The sequence below is a fragment of the Lactuca virosa genome, chromosome 7, assembly GCF_052849685.1.
Source record: "Lactuca virosa cultivar CGN04683 chromosome 7, Lactuca_virosa_CGN04683_v6, whole genome shotgun sequence".
Lineage (NCBI taxonomy): Eukaryota > Viridiplantae > Streptophyta > Magnoliopsida > Asterales > Asteraceae > Lactuca > Lactuca virosa.
This window is the reverse complement of record NC_136432.1, coordinates 142,646,523-142,673,836: the sequence shown is the minus strand read 5'-3', so window position 1 is coordinate 142,673,836 and position 27,314 is coordinate 142,646,523. Positions and strand designations below refer to the sequence as shown.

Here is a 27,314-nt window from a genome sequence, read left to right as displayed (position 1 = left end):
ATGTTTTGTGATCATCTTAATGGTTTAGAAATCATATCACAATTAGTCCTCTAAGGACATCTTAGTGCATTTCTATGGCTAAGAAGAGGAATCATGAATTGTTGAAATGGTTACAGTATGTAACCTAACGCATTCGCATAACACTCAATTGACATCAATGAAAGTTTCTACATAGCACAAAGCAAGCAGCATTCAAGCATTGACATTAAACAATTAGGGAATTCTATCTCGTAACACCTGAAGATCTCTAATAACTAGCATGCATCACTACAAACTCATATAACAGGCATAAAGGTATCTCTCATAAACATGCATTCTATCATTCAATCGTAAGCAGATTCTTAGCCCTACTCTAGCATGCAATCCACATATAAACATACTAGACATATCAATGTGTGTGTATATATATATATATATATATATATATATATATATATATATATATATATATATATATCTTGGGGAGACACTTACTTGAGCTTGGCTGATTGCATGCATCACGCCCATTTTTCTTTTATAAGACTTTTTAGAAATTTTCTTTTCTTTTAATTTTTTACCAACTCCTTAGTTTGAGTTTAGGCACACCCGAGAGTATGCCCAAATCCCTTAAACCAAGGCTCTGATCCTAACTTGAAATGTCCCAAAAATTGATGGGTTTTGATACAAAATATAAGTGTGTTTTTTCATATAAAACGGTCAATAGAAGCATAAAAAATAACAAGTTTATTTTGAGTTTATAACAAAACCAAACCATCTACGATCCATTTATAGAGGTTATAATGATATTAAAACAATCGTAGAGTGTTTTAGAATGACAAACTTTGGAGCCTTTGAACCCGCGTGGTTTTGGGGTGTTGATGAAGATAGAAAAATCAAAGAGTATGATTTTCTCTACAAATATCCACCATCAAGATTAAGGCACTTCGAATGCTAGTTCCTTATAGTATTGTTGAGTGTCTTAAGCCTTTAAGTACTTTACTCCAATAAGAACTAAAGGAGACAACTCAATAGGTCTTTTAATCATCAAACTAGCTTCAAGAGAGAGAGAGAGAGAGAGAGAGAGAGAGAAAGATAGAGAGAGAGGGAGAGAGAGATAGATGAGATGAGAGGAAGAAAGAGGATTCGACCACTAGATGAAAGAGTAGAAAAACTAGCCAAAAAATCAAGCACATGAATCTTTTTTATACTCCCATGCAAGACATACATTTAGATTATAATAACATAAAGTATTGGTAGCCTTTTAGAAGCATGGGGGACATAAGAAGAAAGTTGACAAGCAACCTCTTCTTGTAAAAATGATTTTGGCCATGCTTAAGAAGAAGACAAAAATTGTCTACCTTATGATATAATAACTACATATACTCTCTTTAATTATTATTTTCACAAAACAATAATTATTCTCTAAATAAATACAAAATTTGATATTATTTATTAATAATCATATTAATAAATATACAAAATGTGCCAATTTGATAAAGGCGTGACCCTATAGGATCATATATTATTAACAATATCTCTCAATAACGATTCTTACACATATAGATTTTACAATCTCCTACTTGTACAAGATTCATTATAGACTGACATAGACAATAGTTTACATCAAGCAACGAGCTACTGCCCTTAATAACATATGAAGGGTGCCATCTTATCAACAACCAATTCCATGAGCTCTAAGCTACAATATTTACTAAAAGGTGTGGTATCAATTATTCATTTGTCTTAGACATCATGTTGAACATGAGATACGGATCGCCATCAATCTCATTTGGTGTTTAACTTTTAGTAAGGGCTTAGATGTCTAATTCTAAAAAAATAAGAGGAACAAATCTCATCTTGACTACATATGCCCATCATTGTAGTTCATGTCATACCTAATGATGGCTCTTATGACTGCCTTTTACGGAACTGTGTTAAAAGATGTCAAAGCACAAAAATTCATACACTTCAAGTCCCAAATAGGTATCTTAGGTCAAAGAATACAAAGATACTACCTTGATCAAAAATTCACTCATGAATACGATCCATAGAGTGATTTTGATGCGGGTCAGGTCCAATACTTATTCTCTTAATCAAGTACCTATGAAGTTGGTAGCAACTCTTGCTATTTTCATCTATATGCAAATCATCCAATTCACTTACATTAGTTTTATCACATAGATGCTCCCACAACTATGAATGACTATGGACATTTAGAAAAACCTAGTTATTCAAGGATTAAACATGCTAATATAGAACACAACAATATATGTTGCTTATATTGTTCCAATATCTAAATACTATTTTTCAATCAAATACATCTACATATATCAACACGACCCTATAGCACCAACTTGACTTTCATACTTTAGCGAATGAATGAGTTATGTTAAGTAGATTTGACAAACTTGATTGGTATAAACTGTGTGAATACAAACATTTTCAGTTATATATATATATATATATATATATATATATATATATATATATATATATATAACTCATTACAGAGAAAACTATTGAGAACAAATTAGATGCTTAAATATGACTTAGATACCAATACATGTGTAATGGGATTACTCATAGTCAAAATGAACTATACATTAAGCATCTTAGTATGTGGTTCCCCGACAATAATGTACTCCAACTATGACGTGTAATTGTAATTAAAATCTACATGGAGCTACTATCCATGTAATTTAAATCTACATGGAACTACTATCCATGTAGAAAAACTAGCCAAAAAATGCAAACACATGCATCTTTTTATACTCCCATGCAATACATACCTTTAGATTATAATAACATAAAATATTGGTAGCCTTTTAGAAGCATGGAGGACATAAGAACAAAGTTGACAAGCAATCTCTTCTCTTATAAAAATGATTTTGGCCTTGCTTAAAAAGAAGACAAAAATTTTCTAGCTAGTTTATTAACCATGGTATCTTAACTCATTAACTTAATCACGGTTAACCAAAGTGTCCAAAACTTTGTACATGAATTATTAAATCATACCATGTGATATAATAACTAGTTATACTCTCTTTAATTATTATTTTCACAAAACAATAATTATTCCCAAAATAAATACAAGAATTGATATTATTTATTAATAATCATAGTAATAAATATACAAAATGTGCCAACTTGATAAATGTATGACCCTATATGATAATATGTTATTATCAATATCACTCAACAATGATTCTTGGGCATATAGATTTAACAAAAGTCACAGCAAAAATTTTGTTTTTAAATCAACCAAAAACCCAACATCCTTTCATTCAAATCATCGATAATCAAATTTATGGTGTATCCTCAAAACAACAACGATAAAACAAAAAAGATAGTGCAAAATAAAATCACGGGGTGTGCAATGCAATCATACCGAGATCTTTTGGAACCAGAAGTAGCTGAAAACGTTTAAACATAAAACTATAAGCACAAAGCTTAATAAGTTCCCGAATATACAAACATGCCTCGCCCAACATACAAACAAGTCTCACCTAACGGGCCTAATCCAACATACAAACAGGCCTCGACCAATAGATATAACGAGCCTTTCCTACATACAACGAGTCTCACCCAAAGGGCCTCACCTAACATACAAACAAGCCTCGCCCAACAATCATGCACGAGTTACACAGACCGCCTAACATCCTACATTATAGTGAGAAGACTCACCTCGATGTAGTCAAAATCCAACAGCTCTCATACAGTCGAGGAACATGTGATAAACACCACCTAGTCAACCATACAAGATGAAACCTTAGTTCACCTACCAAACTAGTAATTTGACCAAAAGTCAACCCATGTCAAAGTCAGCGATCAAAGTCAATTGTCCCAAGTTGACTTCATAGGGTCACCACGTCATGACCTCCTATTGGTCACGTCGTGGCCTAATAAAGAAAAAATAGTCGTGTGTCTTCCCCAGTCGCCACGTCATGGCAGCCAAACGTCATGTCGTGGAAATTGGGTCTAACAACTTAAAGGGTTAAGCCGTTTTCCATCGAACCCATGAGCTCTAAAGCTCAGATATGATTCTTTTCATGTTTTGGATGGATAAAGTTTCCAACTTTATCCATTAATACATCCCACTAAGCCTAGATCTGAATTCTAAGGTCCAAAAAGGCAACTTAATGCATGGGATTTAACCATTAACCACTTAATCCATGAAGTCTTTAGTTCAAAACTTCCAAAAGGACTTTAGGGACCCAAATGATTACTAAAAATGCATGTCCTTTCCCAAATCTAGGCCAAAAGATGCAATATAACCTAAAATTCATGCAAGGTTCCCAAATCACCACCACCTCCTAGATCTATGAGATATAATGCTCTTGGGACATAGAGAAACCATAAAGTTGCAAACTTTTATCTCTTCAAACCATACCAACCACATCAAGTGAACCAAAATATGACATAAAACCTAGATATAAAGAGGAAAGAATCAAAAGATGGAAACATGAGGACTTACAAAGAGTCCGCGAGATGCACACAAGTGAAGGAAAGATTTGTTTGTTGAATCAAGGCACCAACTCTTCTTCTTCCTTTAAAACCACCAAGAACTTGCAAAATTAGCACAAAAGCTTCAACACGGCCAGGGTTTGGACAAATAGTTGTTTGAAGGTGATGGAGGCTGAGGGTGGAGGAAACCCTAACCATCATTTCCTTTAAATAGGGTTTAAAGCCCAAAAAATAGGGTTTGGCCCAAAATGGTTGCCACATCGTGGGCAACATGGTGTCATGTCGTGACACTCATTTAAGATGCACGTTTCCAAACCAATTTGCCACGTGTTGGTGATACCTTCACCATGTTATGGCCAGCCATATTTTCAATATATATATATATATATATATATATATATATATATATATATATATATATATATATATAATTTTTTTAAAAATTCATACCTCGGAAAAATCGGATGTTACAAAGATCCACATGTGTTAAAGATCATTAATTACCTATTGCCGAGTTTATGCGTTTATAAGGACCGGTCCAACCGTGTCTTCTTGTATCACAGTTGTTTTATTTTATTAAAATAATTATGAGTAGTGATTTACCGGATGGTAGTGTTAGGATGATAAATCCTTGAACCTTAATGTGCATACATTCATTAAAGGATCATTATATACATGATTTATTTCTTACGACCATTAAGATTAATGAAAATCAAAACATGCACAATACGATTCAGAAAAAAAAAAAGTAATCACAATAGGAATCGGTGAATAATGAATAAATATCCATTGTATTGTAGTAATTAACCATGATTTTGAGATGTAACCGTGTTTAAACAAAAATACCTGAAGTGGTTTGATTCTAATCACTTTATCTAGTTAGTTATTGATTTATGTCTACTGAGTTTATCATCAAAACCCATTTTTGTTGCTTTGTGTGTGCCAAGTTTATCATATAATCAAACATTCTAATATTACTATCGTTCTCCTAGTGTTTGACAATATGGTTTACCACAACTATACTGTTACACAATTAGGTTCACTGTCTAGTGTGTATAATAATATGGCTGTGATAAAATCAGTTTTACGAATTTAAAATTTTCATCGATATTTATATATAGTTAATCACACATCATGTTTATTCTTAAAATCTTTGGTGGACTTGGTACCATTTTGAATTGATTGAGTCTATCTTCGAACAAAATTATTGTCTAGCAAACAACTGAATAACAAATGGTATTTGGCCTAACGGTAATTATAAATAGATTAATTTTTCGTTTAAAGAAAAAAAAACAAATGAATACAAATGACTTTATCCGGATCATGTAGGCACAAATTGCCATGGTAAAGTCACTTAAAAACAAAATTGCCGTCTCTAAAATAAATTAAATACAAATGTCTTTGATCGATAAACTCAATTAAAAACAAAATTGCCGTCTATAAAACAAATTAAATACAGAATTTCTTTGATGAGGTCAGGTTGAAACTAATTTGCAGTGTATAAAACAAATAATTGAACATATTATATAGATGTCCTTGAGTGGGCCATGCAGGAACAAAATGGCGTCTATTGATATTTAGTCTTAGACGGGGTCATGTAGGAACACAATTATTCTTTTTCAGAAGATAAGTATACAAAGGTTGTGGAGTATGTCATGTTGGAAACAAATTGCTGTCTATAAAAAAATTATGCACAAATTGTCTTTCCTCTGGTAATGTAGGAACAAAACTGCCATTTAAAAAAAAACAAATTAAATATAGATGTCTCTGATGTGGCAGGGGTCCATCTCTCTTTCTGGGAAGAAGACTACCATTTAATAGGTTGACTATAGAGCTCCAATATCATTTATGAAACAACCATTGTAATCTGCTTTTGCTTTTACTTCAACAATGATTATGTTCGATGCTACTGGACCAATGAAGGAATCTCAAGCCTCCACCTCCTCCTCTATGGAATCATCACAACCATGCCGTCAGTTTGAATTTCCTGAGATTCTGTTAGCAACCAATAACTTTGACGAGTCATTAGTAATTGGGAACGGAGGTTTTGGAAATGTTTACAAAGGCAACATTCTTAACGGTTCAAGTGTCGTTATTGCTGCTATTAAACGGTTGGATCCTGAGTCAACTCAAGGGGCAGTAGAATTTTGGGCTGAAGTTGAGATGCTTTCAAAGTTGCGTCACTGTCATCTTGTATCCTTGTTTGGTTATTGTAATTATGAAAAAGAGATGATCCTCATCTATGAGTATATGCCCAATGGAACACTTGAAGACCACCTCCATAAACTTGGTACCCCTCTTTCTTGGCTTCAGAGACTCAAGATCTGCATAGGTGCTGCACGTGGGTTAGACTACCTCCATACAGGTACAGGGATTGAGTCGGGTGTTATACATCGTGATGTTAAGAGTTCAAATATTTTGTTAAATGAAAGTGGGGCGGCTAAAATTTCGGACTTTGGGTTGTCCAAAATAGGCCCAACCAACCAGCCATCTACATATGTCAACACACTTGTTAAAGGAACTTTTGGATATTTCGATCCAAATTATTTCACAACTGGAAGGTTGACTAGGAAATCTGATGTGTATGCTTTTGGGGTAGTGTTGTTGGAAGTGTTGTGTAGGAAGCGTGCAGTGGATAGAAGTCTTGATGAGGAGCAATGCGGTTTAGTGACATGGGCTCAAGATTCTGTCAAAGAGGGAAAACTAAAGAATATAATTGATTCTGATATAAGGGGTCAAATATCCACAAAATGTTTGAAGGAGTTTATTCGAATGGTAGATAGATGTTTGCTTGGAAATCCAAAACAACGACCTACGATGGCTGAGGTTGTGGTCAGTCTTGATTCTATACTAACATTACAGGAGAAAACCAATAATTCCTTGCAGACTTCCGCAAAAACATTATATGAAAGAATGCTTGATTTGTTGCCCTTTCCCTCCAACGAAGAGAACTCTGGTATTTCAAAATCCAATTTAATTATGCACGCAAATACTTTAAATTTTCTCCCAACGTCAAAAAACAAAAGAGTACTGACGTTGATTTGTCAATCAACATTATAGTTAGTAGTTTTGGAAAGATTGCTGAATGATAGTTTATGGCGTTCATATATGTCCAGACTTTGAGAGCGAAACTTTTTTATGTGACATAACTTGCAAAATTATAAGAAAGATTAGCTTCAATTTTATGCCTTTTACCTTCTTCTCTTCTCAACTTAGACAAAATCCTTTTTTTGTTCAGGGATTATACTTTCTGTCTCTAGCTTCAAGTTTACACTTCCCTTCCATGTGGTCGAATTCTATATATATATATATATATATATATATATATATATATATATATATATATATATATATATATATATATATATATATATATATATATATATATATATATATATATCCGTATTTTATTGAAATTGACATGAACAAGATCACATTATATAAGAGGTCATTCTAACATTGTAACATAATACATGTATTTACATTCCTTTTCTGTTTTTATGGAGTCCATGGTAATGGAAAGTTGAACCAATATAAGAATTTGATGTGAACAAACTATCAAAGGTACAATCTGTTAACGATTTCAAGCCTTGTCTTTATATAAATCATCATTCAGAGAATTATGAATTACTTTATAAGGTGGGAATGATAAGAATGGCTTATGTACTGAACTCTAAAAATCCATGTATTATACTTTTAAAACAAGAAAAACACTAGAAACCAATTATATAGTCGTTTATTACAGTACTGTCTGTTATTGGTCTTTTGACTATCCAAATTTCTTGTACAAATCCTCTTGTAAAAGGTTTTGTGGCATCCCTAGCTTGACAAACACCATAATAGTCATTTATTACAGTTTTAAGTTATCTATGCTGTTACAACGTAGTGCTTGTTTATTACAAATGTGTTGATTCCTAGAGGCTCAATTACACTGTTACTTGTGAAAGCTGTGGTCATCAACTATGATATGCTTGAGAAGTTGTATGTGCAATGTTTTAGCATCACAAGTCCTAATGCATGTTCTTCATCACATTCATCTTATTCTGTAAGCTAGTGGGTGCAATAAAAGTATTTTAGTATACTATACTCTTGCTTTCCTTATTCTATGGGAATATACCTTTTGTTGAATGTAATATCTGACGATGTAAAATGGGTATACTAGTCGAAATCCTACGGCTTTCCTGGAGTCTATGAGGAAGTGTGCACGGATCGAAGAGATGCAGCCTATTACCTAAAGTAGTTACAATTTTAAACATATTCATTGATTGTAATTAAGAATAGTACTCTAGAGACTTTACAAGTCACATCAAAACCTAGTGAAAAAAATAATAATTAACCGAGTATATATGGTGCTGAAAAAGTAACAATAGCAATTATATAATATTTTTCTATTCCTCTGTTTCAGCCCATGGTGTTGTGATATTATCAGGTGATAAAAAGGGAAAGAGTCGAAATGCTGGTCATACAATAAAAGCTGACAACAAATATTCCTCAAATCCTTCTCCGAATTTGAAAGCGTTTAAGTTTGCTGATCTGCAAAGGGCAACTAAAAATTTTAGTCAAGACTTTCTCTTGGGAGATAATGGAGTTATGTTCTTATGTTGGGTTGACAAGTTCACATCCGTTCCTTCACCAAAGGGTGTTGGGATTGCAGTTGCTATTAAAAGGTGTCAAGGTCTTCAAGAATATGAAGTAAGAATGAATCCACATCAATTTACATTCATTAATATAATAAAACTTTGTGGAAGTTCTATTAGAGACTTGTCTCCCAGAGTCTTTATATACCATTAACATCAAAATCAACCTCACACCGAATGCAAAATCATCATTTACAAGAAGTAGCACATACAATATATTATCTGAAACACCATGCTAACTTAAGCATCAGCCAAACTATCCTAGTTTCTGTCTTGTTGAGAGCTCCAAGTAGCATTGTCACAGTATGGTTGCAGAAGTATTACTAGAACTTCATGAAAATTTCTTTCTAGATATATACCTTATACTTTGGAGCGAAACAAAAAGAAACGAGGATAAAAGATGGTAAAAAGGTTTGTGGTCTAAGAAAGGTCTTCTGTTATTTATTATCATGTGCCTGAGAGAAGGCAAAAGAAAGATAACAAATTCACCGAGAGTAAATAGGTTAATTCAAGTCCGAGGTAGTTAATTCGTTTCGAAAAAAGAATGATAAATCATATGCTTTCCGTTCTATTCAAATGTTTCGAAATTTATGAGGCATGTCATAGAGAGAATATCATCCAAAATTTTATCTACCCTTCCTTTATGTTCTCTCCAGAAAAGCTCGAGAACATGCAATTTTTTTGTTTCTTTTTATTTCTTTTTATTTCTTTCAAAATCACTCTTTTTTTCTACAAGAAAGTAACTCAAAAGGACAGATTTATTTGTTAGGTAAAGAACAACGGTAAACGAAAAATAGATATGAGAAATAGAAGAAATCAGAAACAAAATAAAAGCACACAGAACACAACACAAAATTTAAGTGGTTCATACTATCTTACAATAGGCTACGTCCATTGTCCAACCAGAGAGAGAGAGAGATTTTATTCCAGCTATTCTGCTACAATGTTACAGATACGGCTATTCATAAGTATATATACGAGAAAACTTGACCTAAACCTAAAAGGTCAAGCCCAACTGAAAAACACAAATAATAATAATAATAATAATAATAATAATAATAATAATAATAAAGACAAAAAAAAACAAAATAGAAAAAATTGGCCTGCCCAAAACTTTCCGGTCTTTAAAATTCAAATCTAATGAAAATACTGCATATTTAACATTATTAACAATAGGTGGAAAAGAACATGACGTTTCAACCATGGCAATCTGACATATAGGTAGATTGTGGCTGTTAACCGGTGACAGATGAACAAATGCGGATCTAATGATAACCTTTAAATTGGATTAAACTTAAGCCTATATTTCTTTCTACATCTTAGTTTTAAGTTGTATGTGCAAACTCATGAGTCATTTTTTCATAGAACAATGCATTGTCTAAAACAACGATTTTTATCGGATGTAAAAAAGAAAGAAGCTCATAGAAGTCGAAATATGAAAAAAAATAGTATGATATGATAGGCGAAATCTCAATGCTAAATGTTTTGTTGATTGAAATCCTTTCAATGACTAACTTTAAATTTTGTGAGATCAGACAGTGGTAGGCGTATTAGGAAGTTTGGCTCATCCAAATATTATTAGTCTTTTGGGACACTCTAATGATAAACCCCACGAATACTTTCTTGTTTACGAGTACATGGAAAAGAGAAATCTTGATCACTTCTTATTTGAAGGTAATATATATTATTGGATTATTTTGACTCAGAAGTACTTTATCTAACATGAACAATTTTGCAGATGCACCACTTTCCTGGGGACGACGACTTATAATATTGATAGGAGTAGCACGTGCACTTGCGTATATACATTCGTCAAGCTATCAAGTGATACACCGTAATGTTAAACCCTCTAATATATTCCTCGATCAGGTAGTCTTAAGTTATTGAAGATTTTTGGTGGTGAGGGAACCACTTCCAGGCATTTGTTTTTTTGCCATGAAAATTAACAAATTATTTTTCTTGATTATGCCAGGATTTTAATACAAAACTCGGGGATTTTGGGTTTGCTAAATTTGGGTCTGAAATTCACAAATTAGATGCTACTACACGTGTTATGGGTACCATTGGTTATGTTGACCCATTGTATGTAAAGACAGGTAGGCTACCTACAAAATAATATTTAATCAAGTGAACTTCTACCAGATTTGCGATTAATTTTTCCTAAGGGAGGAGGGAGTCATTCCCTCCCAACCCACTGAACCCACTGCCATATCATTTTTTCTCTTTTATTTTTCTTCATCTTTCCCAACCCACAACACACGGAAACACTATCTTTTTGAACCCATTCAACTCATTCAATTAAAAAAAACATACAAAGCAATCAAGGTAAAATCTTAATTAGCAATAGAGTTACCGCCGATACCACTTCCGTTTCAATGGGTTGTTTAATTGGTTTCACTAACCCACTTCATCATCTCTCTCTACTTTCTCTCTCTCATTTTCTCTTGTACAATGTATTTTAAAATTTGTACCTTGGTTTTTTTGTATTTTATTTAATTTAGTGGGTTGAGTGGGTTGAGTGGGTTGAGAAAGATAGGATTTCCGTTTGTTATGGGTTGGAAAAGATGAAGAAAAAGAAGAGACAAAAATTGATGTGACAGTGGGTTCAGTGTGTTGGGAGGGAACGACTCCCTCCTCCCAAAGAAAACAAATCATTCTTCCAGAGTTTCAGAATGAGCCCATTTTAGATAAATATGGAAATGTAAATATGTAGAAAAAAGATCATACTTGAACTCTTTTGTCTATAAGTATATATTTTCACAGGAACCATGGATTGTTAAACAAATATGCCAAGTTGTAGTGATTAATTTAAAGGTTAATCTCTATATTGTGATCATAAAAAAAAATACAAATTACAGGTCATCTGACTATGAAGAGTGATGTCTATAGCTTCGGAGTGGTATTGCTGGTAACCCTAACAGGTGATGGGGCATGGGGGTCGCCTAATTATCAATTAAATTTGGCAGAACTGGCAGGTCCATTCCTAACAAGTAGAAGCAAGCTAGATAAAATAATGGATCCACGTCTACAGAAAGATTACCAGCTAAAAGGTGCTTTCAAATGTGCTGCACTCGCATTAAGATGTGTAGCTACCGATTCTAAGGATAGACCTTCAAGTGAAGAAGTTTTGCAGCGCTTGGAACGAATATATGCTCTAACCAAATAATGTAACTGTTAAAATATGAACTTGATACTTTGGTGCAGAGTCATTAAGGATTCTTATGTTGGCTAGAATTTGTCAAATTGCAGAAAGCTTGAAGGTCTCAAATAGCACTACTAGAAAAAGAGGTATCAGCGATGAATTAGCCACCGAAAAAATCCCTAGCTAATCAGTGATGGACTTGCAAGGGTTTAGCGACCGAAGTTATATTAATGTGTAATACTAAATTTCAGATGTGGTTGATTCAATGGATTCTTTTCATCCGGGAAAAATCAGTACCTGATTTTTTAATTCCCTCCCATTTATTTGGTTCAACTTTTTGTTTCCCTCCCACTTATTTCGTTCCCCCCATTCATCTCTCCCAAATCGACACCCTCAACCTCTCTTCCCAAATCGACTCCCTCACTTCTCCTCCCAAATCTTCTGTAAATCTTATGTAACATTCTTTTACATTTAGCCCTTCGTCTTTCTCATCCTCCATTGCACATCGAGATGGCGCCGATCGATCTGAAGTTACAAAATGCGAGAAACCCTAGCGATAGCATCATATTCATCATCGACGACAACAAACGTCATCCCACCAGCCGAAGCAGCTTGGGTTAATACATATGAAAGATTATCACCGCGCTGAAAATCATTCACCCCTCCTTCTCAGGTATTGACTGGACATCTTTTTTTTTAGTTTGCTTTCTATTAATTCTTCTTCCCATGTCAATCCAAACGAAATCAATGTTCATGAATCTCATCTCGTACTAAATAGTTAAAATCAGAGTGATAATATATTGAGCTGTTAGAAGCAAAATCATTATTTAGGATTATGAATCTCATATTGAACTAAATGATTAACCTCAGAGTTATTTAGTTGGGTTACTGGAAACAAAATTAATGCTCAAAGACCTCATATAAATTCATCAACATCTTTCTAGGAGAAAACAAGTTTTTTTTTTCATATCCCTGAAGGTTCCTTAGCCCCTCTCATTTTTAACACGACCTAATGGATTTGTTGGTGAATTCCCTGCAGTCTGCAATTCCAGTTGTGATATCTAGAGTTAACCAGGTGGATACAGCAAGACTTGATGTTGAGATGTCAGCCATGTTGAAAGAGCAATTAGTCAAGGTTTGCTCTGAAATGAAGGTATATTATCACATAGTCGAGGTTTTTCTTTTTGTTTCCATCTTTAATTTAATTACCAAATCTTATCCTTTTGGGATTAGCCAGGATTGTTTTTCAATACGAAGCTGAGCTTGATGCTTTCCTTGAGTTTCTCTTATGGAGGTTCTCCATTTGGGTTGATAAACCTACTCCAGGAAATGCTCTCATGAATCTAAAAAATAGAGATGAGCATGTCATGACTACAAGAGGAAAAAGTAAGAAGTTTCAAATATATGATTATATCCCTAATCCATTCTATCATGTGCAAATTGTGTGGGTGTGACCATTTAGCCTTACATCTCAATTAATTTCAATCTATTCTCTAGTTAGATCATGATTGGAGGGACCTGAACTCACTATTGCGTAAAAGATATGGTGTTGTGTTGCTACAGTTGGTGGACAATATATTTGGACTTGTCTACAATATTTTTCTGGTTTTTGTCGATGGGGTGATTTTAATTAGATATATGCTATTCCATGTTTAGATAATTGAACCTAATAAGGTATAATTGCAATCCTCCCCTCGTATTCTGTTAGTTTTTATATTTTAGTGCTGCTACAACTTATTTATAACTAACTATTTAAGTAACTTAATTTTATTATAAAATGGTACTAGATGTCAGCAAATACTTACTTGGGATAAGGGAAAAGAAACTTGGAAGCACATACAATATAAAAGAATATGGCTAAATATATTAGGCATATCCTGATATATGATATATTTGAATCTAGAAATTAAGACATCATTATTAGTTGTATATTATTTACAGGTACAAGAATTATAGTGAGAGAGCCCTGGACATATTCACCCCTGCACAGTCAAATTGACGTATTTGCCCTTCTGGTTTGCTACTAGTACCAAGATAAACTCCAAATGATTCACCCGAGATGGAAAACTAGTGCAAAATCTCTTATAATGTATAATGTTATCATCACTTAATGGTTTGTTTTCCTTTTAAAATGATTTTAGTTTTAAAGGATAAAGGATGAGCTTATTGAAAGTACATTGTTACAAATTGTTTTCTTTGTAGGCTATTCTTGATCGTATACGTGAGGAGATAAAGGATGTGCTTAGGGTGGAACGTGAAGAAATTAAGCCATAAAAACAAGAAAATTTCAAGATTTATAACGACATTCACACTTAATTCACTAGAGGAAGTAACCTACCCAACTAATTAAACTTCCACATTTGATTTTTCTAATTTGGTTTCGATACTTTGAAATCGATTTACACTTTGACTCTTGATACTTGTGATTTAGTTTCAATACTTTGAATGTGATTTGGTTTCGATACTTTGAAATTGAATATTAATCTTCATTTACCTGGTCAAATATTTATATTTAATTTAGTAATTGGATTTTAATTGTAATTTATTATATACATTAGATTTCTTTTGTAGATTTTGGTTATAGATTTAGAATATTAAAACAAATGATATAATTGGCAATCAACTACAGAATTTATTGGTTTTATGAGCTTTCTTAAAAAATTATTTTGTAGCTAAATAACTCATCAATGACGGATTAGCGACAAACATCAACGACAGATTAACGACAAAATCCAGAGGTTCCATAAGCAATTTGTGACTTCGCTAATCCATCACTAATTTGTCGCTAACTATTAGCGACAAGGTTTTTTCGACTACCAAATTCCGTCGCTAATCCGTCGTTGATGGCCTTCAGCAACGGATCAGCGCAGAATTGTCCGTCAGTGATACCTCTATTTCTAGTAGTGTAGAAGCTGAAGATGTTGATGATTGTTCGTGACTAAGAAAAAGATGGTGGGGCTAGATGGAGCAAATGTTCCAAGTATAAGAAGAATAAGATGCGTAGGGTGCATTTAGTTACAGATAAATGGGCCATTTTTTGGAAAAATTTTCCAAGAAAAATGAGAATTTTAAAAACGTGTTTAATTCATCGATTTTTCTCGGAAAATAAATATTTTCCATTTTTTAAAACTACAAAGAACTTAGAAAATTTTGGAAAACCGATAATCATTGTTTTCCACATTTTTCTAATTTCAAAAATATAAACATACACCCACCACAACCCTACACACCTCTACATACCCCCACCTTAACACCCCCAACCCACACACTCCTAAGAGCATCATGGGGGTTTAATCAGAGTTGAATACATGATGACTAGGATTGAATAGAAGTTTAATGGAATGTGACTGATGACATGGAGGAGAGTTGAATGAGAGAGTTGTATGATCATTGATGGTTCAATAGATTTAATTTTTTCTTTTCCAATTAAATTTCAAACCAAATATAGAAATCCATTAAACTTTGTAGAGTTTAATGGAGTATGGATGTTAAAGAGTATAGTTGAATAAAAAGTGAAATGTTGATGTTGTAGTGATGTGTCAATCCATTGAACTTCGTAGAGTTTAATGGAATGTGGATACCCTAAGCTCACCTCAACCCCACCCCCACCCCCACAAATACACACACCGCCACCACTACCCCTACAAACACACACACACACACACACAACCATCCCCACCCCCACAAATAAACACACACACACACACACACACGCACACCACAATTACCCCCTACAAACACACCCACACCCACCCCCACCAAACACACACACACACACATACAACCTATCCATCCCCCCCTCCCCATAAACACACACCACCACTAGCACTACCCCCACAAAAACACTCTCACACACATATGCCACCTTGTCACCACCGTCATTCCGCCACCACCACAACTATCGCCACCACGTTGCCGCCGCCACCACCACCACCATTGTCACACCCCCAAACCGGATGGCGGAAACGTCCGGGGGTAGAATGAGAACACATTATCACAAGTACATAAACAACCATCATATCATATGATTATATCAGTTACATGACCCAAATGTTACTTAGTATCAGAATACATTACAAGGTTTGCATGTTATCAAATAAAGTAGTTCTCGTAATGATATTTGGTCTTTTGTCTTCAAAAGTAGCTCCACTGATCCGAGCTTAATTGTTTCCTGAGATTACATGCCGTTTTAAAAGTCAACATAAAGTTGGTGAGTTCATAAGAGTCCAGTTGTAGAAAAATCCGATATTTTTCCTTAGATGAAAATTGTATCTCCGTCTTGTAAAAAGTTTTGTATTTGTACGCCTTCAGCGTAAAAGAAGAATGTATGTGTGTAGAATGTATCCAAAAGCATTAATAAAATAAAAGTTCCCATAACTTCTAAACTTATAGAAAGTGTGACTTGTCATGTGATTTTTATTATCCAAAAATCGAGTGTATAAGTAAATAACCATACTTATAAATGTGTTTTGTACTAGAATTTCACTATTCGATGTTATAGTGAGCCCTTATAATCGAGCTATCGACTGTAATGCTGCCCGCCACGATGCTTCTTCGGATGTCGTGAAAATGTTAAGACAATTGTCACCCTTGACCCGTCGATCGTGGTTGTAGCTAGCAACCATAGTTGGGGGTTGTCAATCTCATATAGATCTATACACAATTATCTCGCTCACTTAGGATTTAACGATTATAAGGTCCGGGTCTTAGCATAATGGTTGAAGAAATGTCTCACATAACCCGTCGAAAGTATGTTATTCTAGGCTGTAAATGAAATTGAAGTTTTCCCATGTTCAAAGTGTTGTTTTACATGTATGTTGGTTACCCAGTGTATAATAGTATTACCCAGTGGATAATGGTATTATCCAATGGGTAATGGTTTTATCCAATGTGTAAACACAAAGTTTTAATCTTTCAAAACTACACTTTTGGTAAAAATGTTAATTTGTGTTTATCCAATGTGTAATAATATTATCCAATGGATAAAGATATTATCCACCATACAATAGATCCAATATTAGAAGCTTGTGCATATGAAAGAATGAGACTTGTGTGTTTTCTTTGAAAATATGAATGTATGTATATATTTCATAAATAGAACATAAACATGCATGTAAGAGTCTTACCCAAAGGTTAAAAGTTTTATCCATCATATATTAGATCTAGGACCTTTGTGTAAAGTCATTGTCCAAAATGTATTTTGTTTGCATGGCATGTAATCTCCTCCGAAAGTGTAAAATGAGTGAAATTGTAACGACCCAATTTTCAAAAGAAAATTTTCATTTTTCAATAGCCAAACACACTTTCCATAAACCATAAAATCTCAAATACAATTTTTTTCAAATTCATATCAATAACAATGTTATTTCAAAACATCAGAGTGTCCCATAAAAACGCTTGAGAGGGCGCACGTCGAGTCATCAAACCTTGCCCTTGCCCTTAGGGTCAGATGAACCCGAAACAAATCCACAAACTGTAAGCTAATGCTTAGTGAGTTCCCCAAAGCATACCCCACACAATCCACATAATCACATAATCATATTAGCTATAAAAGCTACATAAACGACATAAGCCATGCATACAACATATAGGGATGTCACGGGCTCGTCCCCAGGGTCTTACTCCAGGCTGCCATGGGCTCCCCACATGATCTTACACCTAAGTGCCATGGGCTCTCCCATGGTCTTTAATAGGAAAGTCATGGGCTCTCCACATGGTCTTACATCCGAGTGCCATGGTGTCACAACTAGCAAATTAGGGTTGAGATTTTGATTCTTGTACGAGACAATTTCCTCCATCTAACCTTGCAACACCCCATTTAGTGAAATTCAAACTACAATGTTATTTAAAATCATACGTGCATACATTGTAAATCAATCCTCGAACAAGCCCAAAAACTTGATCCAATAGTTAAGACCAATCCATTTTGGGCTTTCATCCAAGAATTCTCGGCCCAACACCCTATTGGGCCTTGTTGGGCCAATAACCCTTCGTTGGGCCCTATTGGGCCGAAAAGTTCTATTGGGCCGAAAACCCTTCCTTAGGCATTATTGGGCCGAAAACTCCTACCTTTGGGCTTTAATGAACCGAAAACTTTTACTGGGCCAAGCCAAAAATCGAAACCCACCCTTTGGACCAAGAACCCTATGGGGTCGGTTAGGGTTTGAACAAAAAAAAGGAAAAATGAATAGAACAAGGAGGTGCCACCTCATTTTTTCCCTACATGCAACAATGTTTTAACCTCCATGTATCAAGGCATGCATCCCATCAACTTTCCACAAGTCAACTTCTTTCTCCCTCCTCTCTCTTAGGATCGCCCGACCCCCCCCCCTCCAACACACCTCAAAAACTTCAGTTTCCCTCACTTAGTCTCAAGAACTCCTCCTACTTCTTCCTCTCAAAAAATCAAACTTCTCTCATTTCTCCTCTAAAATTTCGTGGGTCTCTGTGTACCGTCTTCAAAGGAGTCTTCTTCAAAGGTTCATAAGTTTGGTAAGACCTTCATCTAACTCTTGTAAATCTAAACATTATTATGATAACAACTCCTTTTTTACACACTTTTGTTGTGTGTTAAGCTCTTAGAACACCACCATTCTCGAGAATCTCTCCAAGACAAGGCTAGGCTCGAAAATTTCCTTCTTCTTCTTCTACCTCACGAAATCAACCAAGGTGAGCTTCATACCCCACTATTTTCGTGTTTTTCATCCTTTTAGGGGGAATACAAGTCAAGTTTTGTTTAAATCTTTGGATATTTGCATGCACTTGTGTATTTATGTAACTACTTGTGGTTAAAATGTTGAATACCTCATGCTAACACTCCATAAACTCGAGATTTACAAGCCTCATGAGACTAGAGTAAATCTATCATTTGGAAAGTTTCATGTATCATGGTTATGAGTTGAAGATAAAACAAATTCTCAAATAAAAAGGGTGCTTAATGTATGTTAAAAATGAAAGACAATGTTAATAACATATTTGTGTTATAAAAGTTTGTGGGGTCATGTTAAAACACCTAAAATGGCGAAAATATGGGTGTTACACTAAAAAATGGTTAACTTTGGACATATGCATTTTTTTAACACTTAGGCCTTGTTTGTTTTGCCTCTTACTGAGTCCAGTAAGAGGTAAGGCCTGAATGGGTCCGGGTTAGATCGTTTGTTTTGCAAGAATTTCATCCCTTACTCGGTCAATTGCCTCCTACTGGGTAAGCAAAAAAATATAGCTGACCGATGAAAATAAAATCATTTGCCCTTTGTGCCCCAAGTTCCCGCCTCTTTTTTTTCCATCTCCCGCTTCCAATGTCCCCCTCTACTTCATCCTCCCGTTCTAGCTTCCTCCACCGAACGCCAACGTCCGTCGACTTCCATTGTCGGCATAGGTAGAAGCGTCGTTGATCAGAGTAGTTTCGCCGACCACAACCGCTCCGTCGACCACAACAGAGTCGCAGACCATCGACTTCCTCCGCCACTCCTCTTCCAGGTCCGACTAACTGCCTCCTGCCACTTCATGCCTGACGATGTGACGATGTTACTGAGCACTATTACTTCATCCTCCGGCCGCCGATTACCAGAATCTTTGCTTCCAAACAAAACTTGAATTCCTCTTATATTGTTCCAGTGATTTAGGTAAATAATCTAGATCTAAATTGTTTATTTTTTGTGTTTGATATATCTGTTTCTATATGTTCAATACTATGTTAGGGATTCAATTACAATTTCTACCAACTATGGTGATGCTGTGCTTAGCTTTGTTGAATGGATTTTGATTTTTGCGTTTTTGAAGCTGTGTGAATGAATTGATTGGTGTTATTCTTATGCCTCGACATTTTTGTGTTATTCTTATGCCTCGAGATTTCTTATGCCTCAATTACATTATCAAATACTTGTTTTGGAAGGAAAATTATTCTCATAACTTGAAGCGTGTGTAGTATAGTGTCATATTGCTCGTACACCAGGATAATTATCTCATTGTTGCATCTGAGTTATTAATGCTTGTTTGAACATCTGAATTTATTACCAATAGTATGGTTTATTCTATTGTAAATGAAATGATTTAAGGAAATTGGATTTTCTTTGAACTTGTAGTATTCATTGGTTGCAATCGTGGCAGGTGCTCAGGTGCAATCTACCAGCTTTCCTTCACAAATGGAGTTTAGCATACATGGAATCTTGATAGCTTGAAATATGATCTAAAGATGTGTTGTATTGATCATGTCACGTAGTAATTGAAATGGTGTTTGAGAATTCATGGAATCCTGTATGATTGTGTTTCATCATTATAATTATCGAGATACATTTTATTCGCCACAAAACATAACATAAGGGTAAAATGGTCATTTTCAGCATTCACCACAGCCAGTCAGATGCGTAATCAAACAACCAAGTTTTAGTCAGAGATAGATGCAGTCAGAGCTTCAGGCCCTGACTCAGTCAGATCTTACTCAGTCAACAACTATCAAACGGCCCCTTATACTTACAAAAATGTTTGGACGTAATAAATTTCAAGATTTTATTTGTATTTTGGTGAAAATCGTGATATGCTAGAGTCACAACAAAATGTTATATTTGGTGTTACAAAAGTCTTAAACTAAATTTGGTGTGTTAAGCAAACTACAAAACTTGATTATTTTACTAAAAATAATTTTTACTAGCAAGATAGTCGTAATATGTTGTCACCATTTTTGTGGGTTAAAAACTTAGAGGATTATGCTATTTACACAACATATTTTACAAGTAGACAAGTCCATAAATGATTATTTATAAAATGTAATATAAATAATTTAACCAAAACGGTATACAAAACAGAATTATTACGACAGAAAAATCTGTGTGTCATAATCTGTCCATCATAAAGCTTTTAAAAGTACAAGTATAAACTGTATGTCATAAAGCTGTAAAACGCGTGTCATAAAACTCCAGTCACGAATTTACACTAGTAATGTTATTTTCATTATTCAATAATGGGAGTCAAAGTTCGCATAAATTTGTTAAGTCACTTGTGAGACTTTCCTTCGCCGTACCTACCTAGCGTATACCGTAAGTCCTGTAGTTATAACCAGAGTCTCCTAGAGGGAGAGCGAGGTAATTGTGTATAGATCTATAGGGGGTTGACACCCCCACACCTGAGTTGTTCACTACAGCTAGACGAGGCCAGTCTAGGGTGACAAATATCTTACCGAAACCGACGCCTGAAGAACATCATGACATGCATTTTAGTCGTATCAAACATGGTTGTAACGACACACATAGGGATTAACAATGTTATTTTGGATTTACGAAATTATACACTTCACTGGTTTTATAAAATATAAAACTACGCTCATATTTTTGTACATTAATATCACCATCCCAGTCTTACGGTTTTAAGACTACAATTTTTCATAAAACAGGAAATATGGGATTTTCTGGGAACACACACTCTCTCTAATTACAAATAAAAGAAAACAAAGGACACGCATGCAATTATTCACAGTTTTAGAACAAGACTTACAAACCATTTTTCACAGAAAATATCGGATTTTCTGGAGTTTTACAAATTATTACAATCAAAGATGTTACAAAGCTTTTTATACAAATATGCTTATGAACTCACCAACTTTTTAGTTGACGCTTTTCAAAACGACTTGTATTCTCAGGGACTCAGTGAGCAGGTATTTGCGCTATGGAAGTTGGATATTTGCTACATTTTGGAACATCATATTTTATGTCACTTTTGTGTAAATTTGTGAACAAATACAATCTGTAAACAATGTATGTTGGTATCTTTTAATGTATGATGTTTGGTTACTGTGTTTCATTCATATTCAATTGTTATGATACTATACAATGACGTCATCCGCCCCCGGACGTTTCCGACGTCCTGGTTTGGGGGTGTGACAGATTGGAATCAGAGCATTGTTTATAGTGAACTAGTATATCTAACCATACAAGATATACAACTATAAATACAATGAGACTAAAACACTCTGATTAAAAGTATACTTTAAAAATATAAATATTTTACCAAACTGTACAAACATACATGCATATTAGAAAACAATATGTAACATCCCAATTTTCAAGACAAAAAAATTTCATTTTGATATAATAATTTAGAAAACATTTATAAGAAAACATCATCGAGTCACATCATTTCATAAAACCATAATCTCATGTCTCAAAGTCATGTCATAAAAATAGTAATAAAATCAGAGTACAATCCCATAGATCTCAAAATGCAAAATCCTGTGTGAATGTGATGTGCAGCTACCGCGCCGGCTCCTTCCCCTTCGCTGAAGAGGTACCTGAAACAAAACTGAAAACTGTAAGCATGGAGCTTAGTGAGTTCCCCCATCATACCACATACCATACAATAACATACTGTCAGGCATATCTGGGTGCCCGACCTACCCTGCTGAGCATACCGGGGTGCTTAACCTACCCCTGTCAGACATACCGGGGTGTCCGATCTACCCCTCGGTCCTAACAACCTAACTTGGGGACTATTCCCCTCCTACTCGTCGAGTCCTTATTCTTTCAAAATGATACAACCCCCGACTCTACTCGTCGAGTCTAGCAAGAACTAGACGAATTCACCTTCAACCATAGCATCGTGACCATCTTTAACCGACTCGCTGAGTTCATCCTTGAACTCGTCGAGTTCATCTTCATCATATGAATGTGTCCAGTCTATGACTCGCCGAGTTCTATGAACAACTCGTCGAGTCCGTCTTCATGAGTTGGGAGATTGCCTTGGACTCACCGAGTCTATTCATACACTCGCCGAGTCCTATGATTTCCAGGTCCAAGACAAACCCATAGTAGGCTGAGTGTTCCCTCCACTCAATCAAAACCATTTCCAGAAGACGTTTTGGGGGGAAAAAGTGTCCCGTCTCGCCGAGTCACCCAAGTGACTCGCCGAGTCCCTCTTTGTCCAAAACTATACAGTCGATTATAATGGTTCTTAACTCGTCAAAACCATAGATCTGGCCTCCTAGGGTCCATTTTATACGTAAAGCTTCAAGCTTGATGTACATGCATGGGGCCTTTGTCTCAAAAAGCCATAAAAGGAGGTCTACAAGATGCATGGGGTGTTTATGGCAACAAAGTTGGCACCTTTATGCCATAAAGACCCCCAATAGCCCCAGATCCGAAGTGCAACTCTAAGCATATCCACAAAATCTGATTTTTTTTGCTTCTCTATACTCATAAAAAAGGTAGAAATAGCCCCATATCAAAATGTAAGAGATAAATGGTCAAGGTTCCAGCTTTTTACCTTGAATGAGATAAGAATGAAGTAAAACTTCTGGATCTCCTTGCTTCTACTTGAACTCCCACGCTTCCTTCTTCTTCTCCAACTTCAAACACACACAAAGAGGGCACCGCAAGCTCAAGAACACTCAATAATGGTTAGGGTTTCAAGTTAGGGTTTTCTGGAAGTGAGAGGGACGATGGAGGCTGGTTTGGGACGAGTTAAGTTGTATAAATAGAGTGCAAACCCTAAATATTAGGGTTTTGTCCAGACAAATCCTACTCGTCGAGTCGGTCTCCTGACTCGTCGAGTAGGTCACTTAAACCCTCGATCAAAGTCGAGTCTACTCGACGAGTTGGGCCTCCAACTCGCCGAGTCCTAGAGTAAATTGGAACATTACATGAGTTTAAATACGTACCAGGAACCAGGTGTTACAAATCTCCCCCACTCATTTTAGACTTCGTCCTCGAAGTCTGCTGCTGAGTCCTGAAAAAGCTCGGGGTACTGCTCCCTCATCTCGTCCTCCATCTCCCAAGTCCATTCCGAGCCCTTGCGGTGCTGCCATTTCACCTTTACCAATTCAACCCTCATGTTCCTCAGATCCTTCGACTTCCTGTCGAGGATAGCTACTGGCCGCTCGATGTAATTTAAGATGTCGTCCACCTGAATATCCTCCAAAGGCACCACTGCCGAGTCGTCCACCAGACACTTCCGTAACTGGGAGACGTGAAAAGTACTATGAATCTGACTGAGTTTGGTTGGCATGTCCAGCCTATACGCTACCTTGCCCACCCGGGTGACAATCCTGAAAGGTCCAATGTACCTGGGGCCCAACTTGCCCCGCTTCCTGAATCGGATGACGCCTTTCCAAGGCGTCACCTTCAGGAGGACCATATCCCCGACCTGGAACTCCAGGCACGAGCGGCGCTTGTCGGCATAACTTTTTTGCCGACTCTGAGCAGTCTGGAGCCTGCTCCTAACCTGTTGAATCCTCTATGTCATCTTGAGCACCACTTCGGTGCTCCCCATGACCCTCTATCCGACTTCACCCCAATATATCGGGGTCCTGCACTTCCTCCCGTACAACATCTCAAAAGGAGGACGATCGATCCTCGCGTGATAGCTGTTGTTGTAGGAGAACTCAGCTAATGGAAGATATTTATTCCAGCTACCACTGAAGTCTAGAACACATGCCCGCAGCGTATCCTCCAAAGTTTGGATGGTCCTCTCGCTCTGACCATCCTTCTGAGGGTGAAAAGCGGTGCTAAAGTGCAGACGAGTACCCAACTCGTCATGGAATTTCTTCCAAAATCTGGAAGTGAACCGTACATCTCTGTCTGAAATCACGGAGACTGGCACTCTGTGTCGAGCTACTACCTATCGGATGTAGATATCGGCCAGCTTCTCGGCCGAGATGCTCTCCTGGATCGGTATGAAATGGGCACTCTTGGTCAACCGATCCACGATGAGCCAAATCGAATCTACTCCCAGTGCGGTCCTGGGAAGCTTTGTGATGAAATCCATAGTAATATCTTCCTATTTCCACATAGGGATATCCAATGGCTGTGTCTTCCCGTGAGGCCTCTAGTGCTCGGCCTTGACCTTCCTACAGGTCAGGCATCTCTCGACATACCAGGCTACATCCCGCTTCATGCAGGGCCACCAGTAATCAGGACGAAGATCTCTGTACATCTTCGTCGCCCTGTGATGAATGGAAAATCAGGATTTGTGCGCCTCCTCCATCAGAACCTGGTGCACACCCCCGTGGTATGGAACCCACACCCTGCGGTGTAGTGTCAAGAACCCTCAGTTATCGTAATCGAAGTAGGAAACCTGGCCCACAATACGCTCACTCTTACGATGTTCCTCCATCTGTTCCTTCTAGGATTAGAAGCGATATCTGGGCCCCTCGATGATTTTGTTTCGGCCTATGTACCAGGCCCGGTCAGAATCTAATTGATGTGTTCAATTTAGTTCTATGTCAAACAGATCAGAGATCGAGAAACAAATGCTGGACAATAAGTAAGACCATGTTCCATGTATTTGTCCGGTTGATATCTTGAGAGCAGAGGATTATATGATCACTTATCTTAAATGGTGTATCATCATCATCTCAGTTCTGCGAGACCTTGAAAGAGCTACGATTGCTAGTCGGGTTCTGAAGTCATATCTGCAACTATAGTTATTAGACTTATCCAAGTGGGAGACTGTTGGATATAGTGTCTAAGTCCATAACTATATTTGGTATGTACTTGACCCGACCCGGCATGGTCCATTTGGGTTGCATGGCATTGCAATGCTTGGATAGACCAAAATGAGAGAAAGGACACTTAAGGTTATTAATATATTATAAGTTCTAATATATTAATAATATTATTTAATTAGTATTTATCAACGAATTAATTTGAAATTAATTAAGTGATCAAAAAGAGACTAATTAAATATATGGGGTTGATTTTGTAAATCATCTATTCTTGTATAGTAGGCTAATGATCCATGGTTTGTATGGATTGGGTTAAAACCCATAAGGTGCTCCATGGATTGTCCATGGAGGTTACAAACCCATGGATCATGGAATATGGAAAGTCATGACAATTAGAGTTTACATGATGTAACCCTACTTGTGCCACAACTATATAAAGGCCCCTAGTCTAGCAAAATTGGCACTACTTGTACAAGATATAGGGTTAGCCGATTTTAAGGTGTTGGTGAACTTCTCTCAAGGTTATTCCAAATATTGTGGTGTTGTGTGAGACATTTGAGGCATCACACTTGAGGTGCTAGGATCACAAGGTTTCCAAGGAATCCAAACAACACAAGGTATGTTCTACAACTAGCATTTATGTTTAAAAGTTCCCATGCTATGCTAGATAGGTCATGAACCTTGGAAAATCAAATTTGCATGTATGATAGTAAAACATAGATCCAAGGTTTCTAGGGTTGCATGTACACCATAGGAGTGTTAGATTGCTCAAAACCCATCACCTTCTTTTTCACAAATAGTATCAGGGCTCCCCAGGGTGAACTGCTCGGTCTGATGAATCCCTTGTCTAACAGCTCCTGTAGCTGCGTAGACAACTCCTGCATCTCGGTAGGAGCCAACCGATATGGTGCCTTGGCTATCAGAGCCGCACCAGGGACAAGGTCGATCCTGAACTCCACTTGTCGCTCCGGAGGTATCCCGGGCAGCTCCTCTGGGAATACATCCGCGTAATCTCACACCACCAGAACATCGTTCACCATCGCCTTACCCACCTCCCGGGTATCCATAACATAGGCGACATACTCTGCGCAACCTTGTTGCAGGTAGCGCCTAGCCCTTGCTGCTGAACATAAAGTCGGTCTGCCCTGTGGCCTCTCACCCTGAATCACCAGCTCTCCCCCACTCGGGGTTCTGACGCGCACCAACTGTTGCGCAGTCTATCACTGCCCCATTGGGGCTCAAGCAATCCATGCCTATAATCACCTTGTTCCCACGCAACGGAATGGGAACCAAGTCTACCAGGTAGCACTCCTCGAATAGCCTCAGAACACAATCTCTGAAAACCTCTGACGCCCATATTGATCGGTCGTCGGCAATCTCAACCTCTAGAGGGCAATCCAACATGCCCGAAGACTCAGGGAACCTCTTGCTAAGTGCAAGAGAAACAAATGATCGAGTGGCACCTGAATCGAACAAAACCTGTACTGGGATACCGTTCACATGGAACGATCCTAAACAAGCGTACAACATGACACATCAATATCATAAACAACATATAATAAAAGCTAGGGAGAAGAAATCATACCCGTCACCACATTGGGTGAGGCGCGTGCCTCCTCGGTAATCAACTGGAAGGCTCGGCTCCTCATCACTGGAGCCT

At 36.6% G+C, this 27,314-nt stretch overlaps 1 protein-coding gene across 8 annotated transcripts; it reads left to right on the top strand.

The window, feature by feature from the left end:
• Positions 1-6,218: 6,218 nt before the first annotated feature.
• On the top strand, positions 6,219-14,586 carry LOC145124680 (putative receptor-like protein kinase At5g59700). 8 transcript variants are annotated; one of them, XM_079060110.1, is made up of 12 exons: positions 6,219-7,399; positions 8,849-9,135; positions 10,616-10,754; positions 10,819-10,949; positions 11,053-11,176; positions 11,939-12,247; positions 12,330-12,368; positions 12,474-12,895; positions 13,275-13,375; positions 13,456-13,608; positions 14,164-14,335; positions 14,425-14,586. In XM_079060110.1, the coding sequence occupies exons 1-6, from the start codon at positions 6,334-6,336 to the stop codon at positions 12,244-12,246; spliced, it is 2,055 nt and encodes a 684-aa protein (XP_078916236.1). In that variant the 5' UTR covers positions 6,219-6,333; the 3' UTR covers position 12,247; positions 12,330-12,368; positions 12,474-12,895; positions 13,275-13,375; positions 13,456-13,608; positions 14,164-14,335; positions 14,425-14,586. The 8 variants fall into 8 exon arrangements, with proteins under 8 accessions (XP_078916236.1, XP_078916237.1, XP_078916231.1 ...); XM_079060111.1 differs by having other exon boundaries at positions 6,220-7,399; positions 8,873-9,135; positions 12,330-12,895; XM_079060105.1 differs by having other exon boundaries at positions 6,220-7,399; positions 12,330-12,895; positions 13,460-13,608.
• Positions 14,587-27,314: the final 12,728 nt, after the last annotated feature.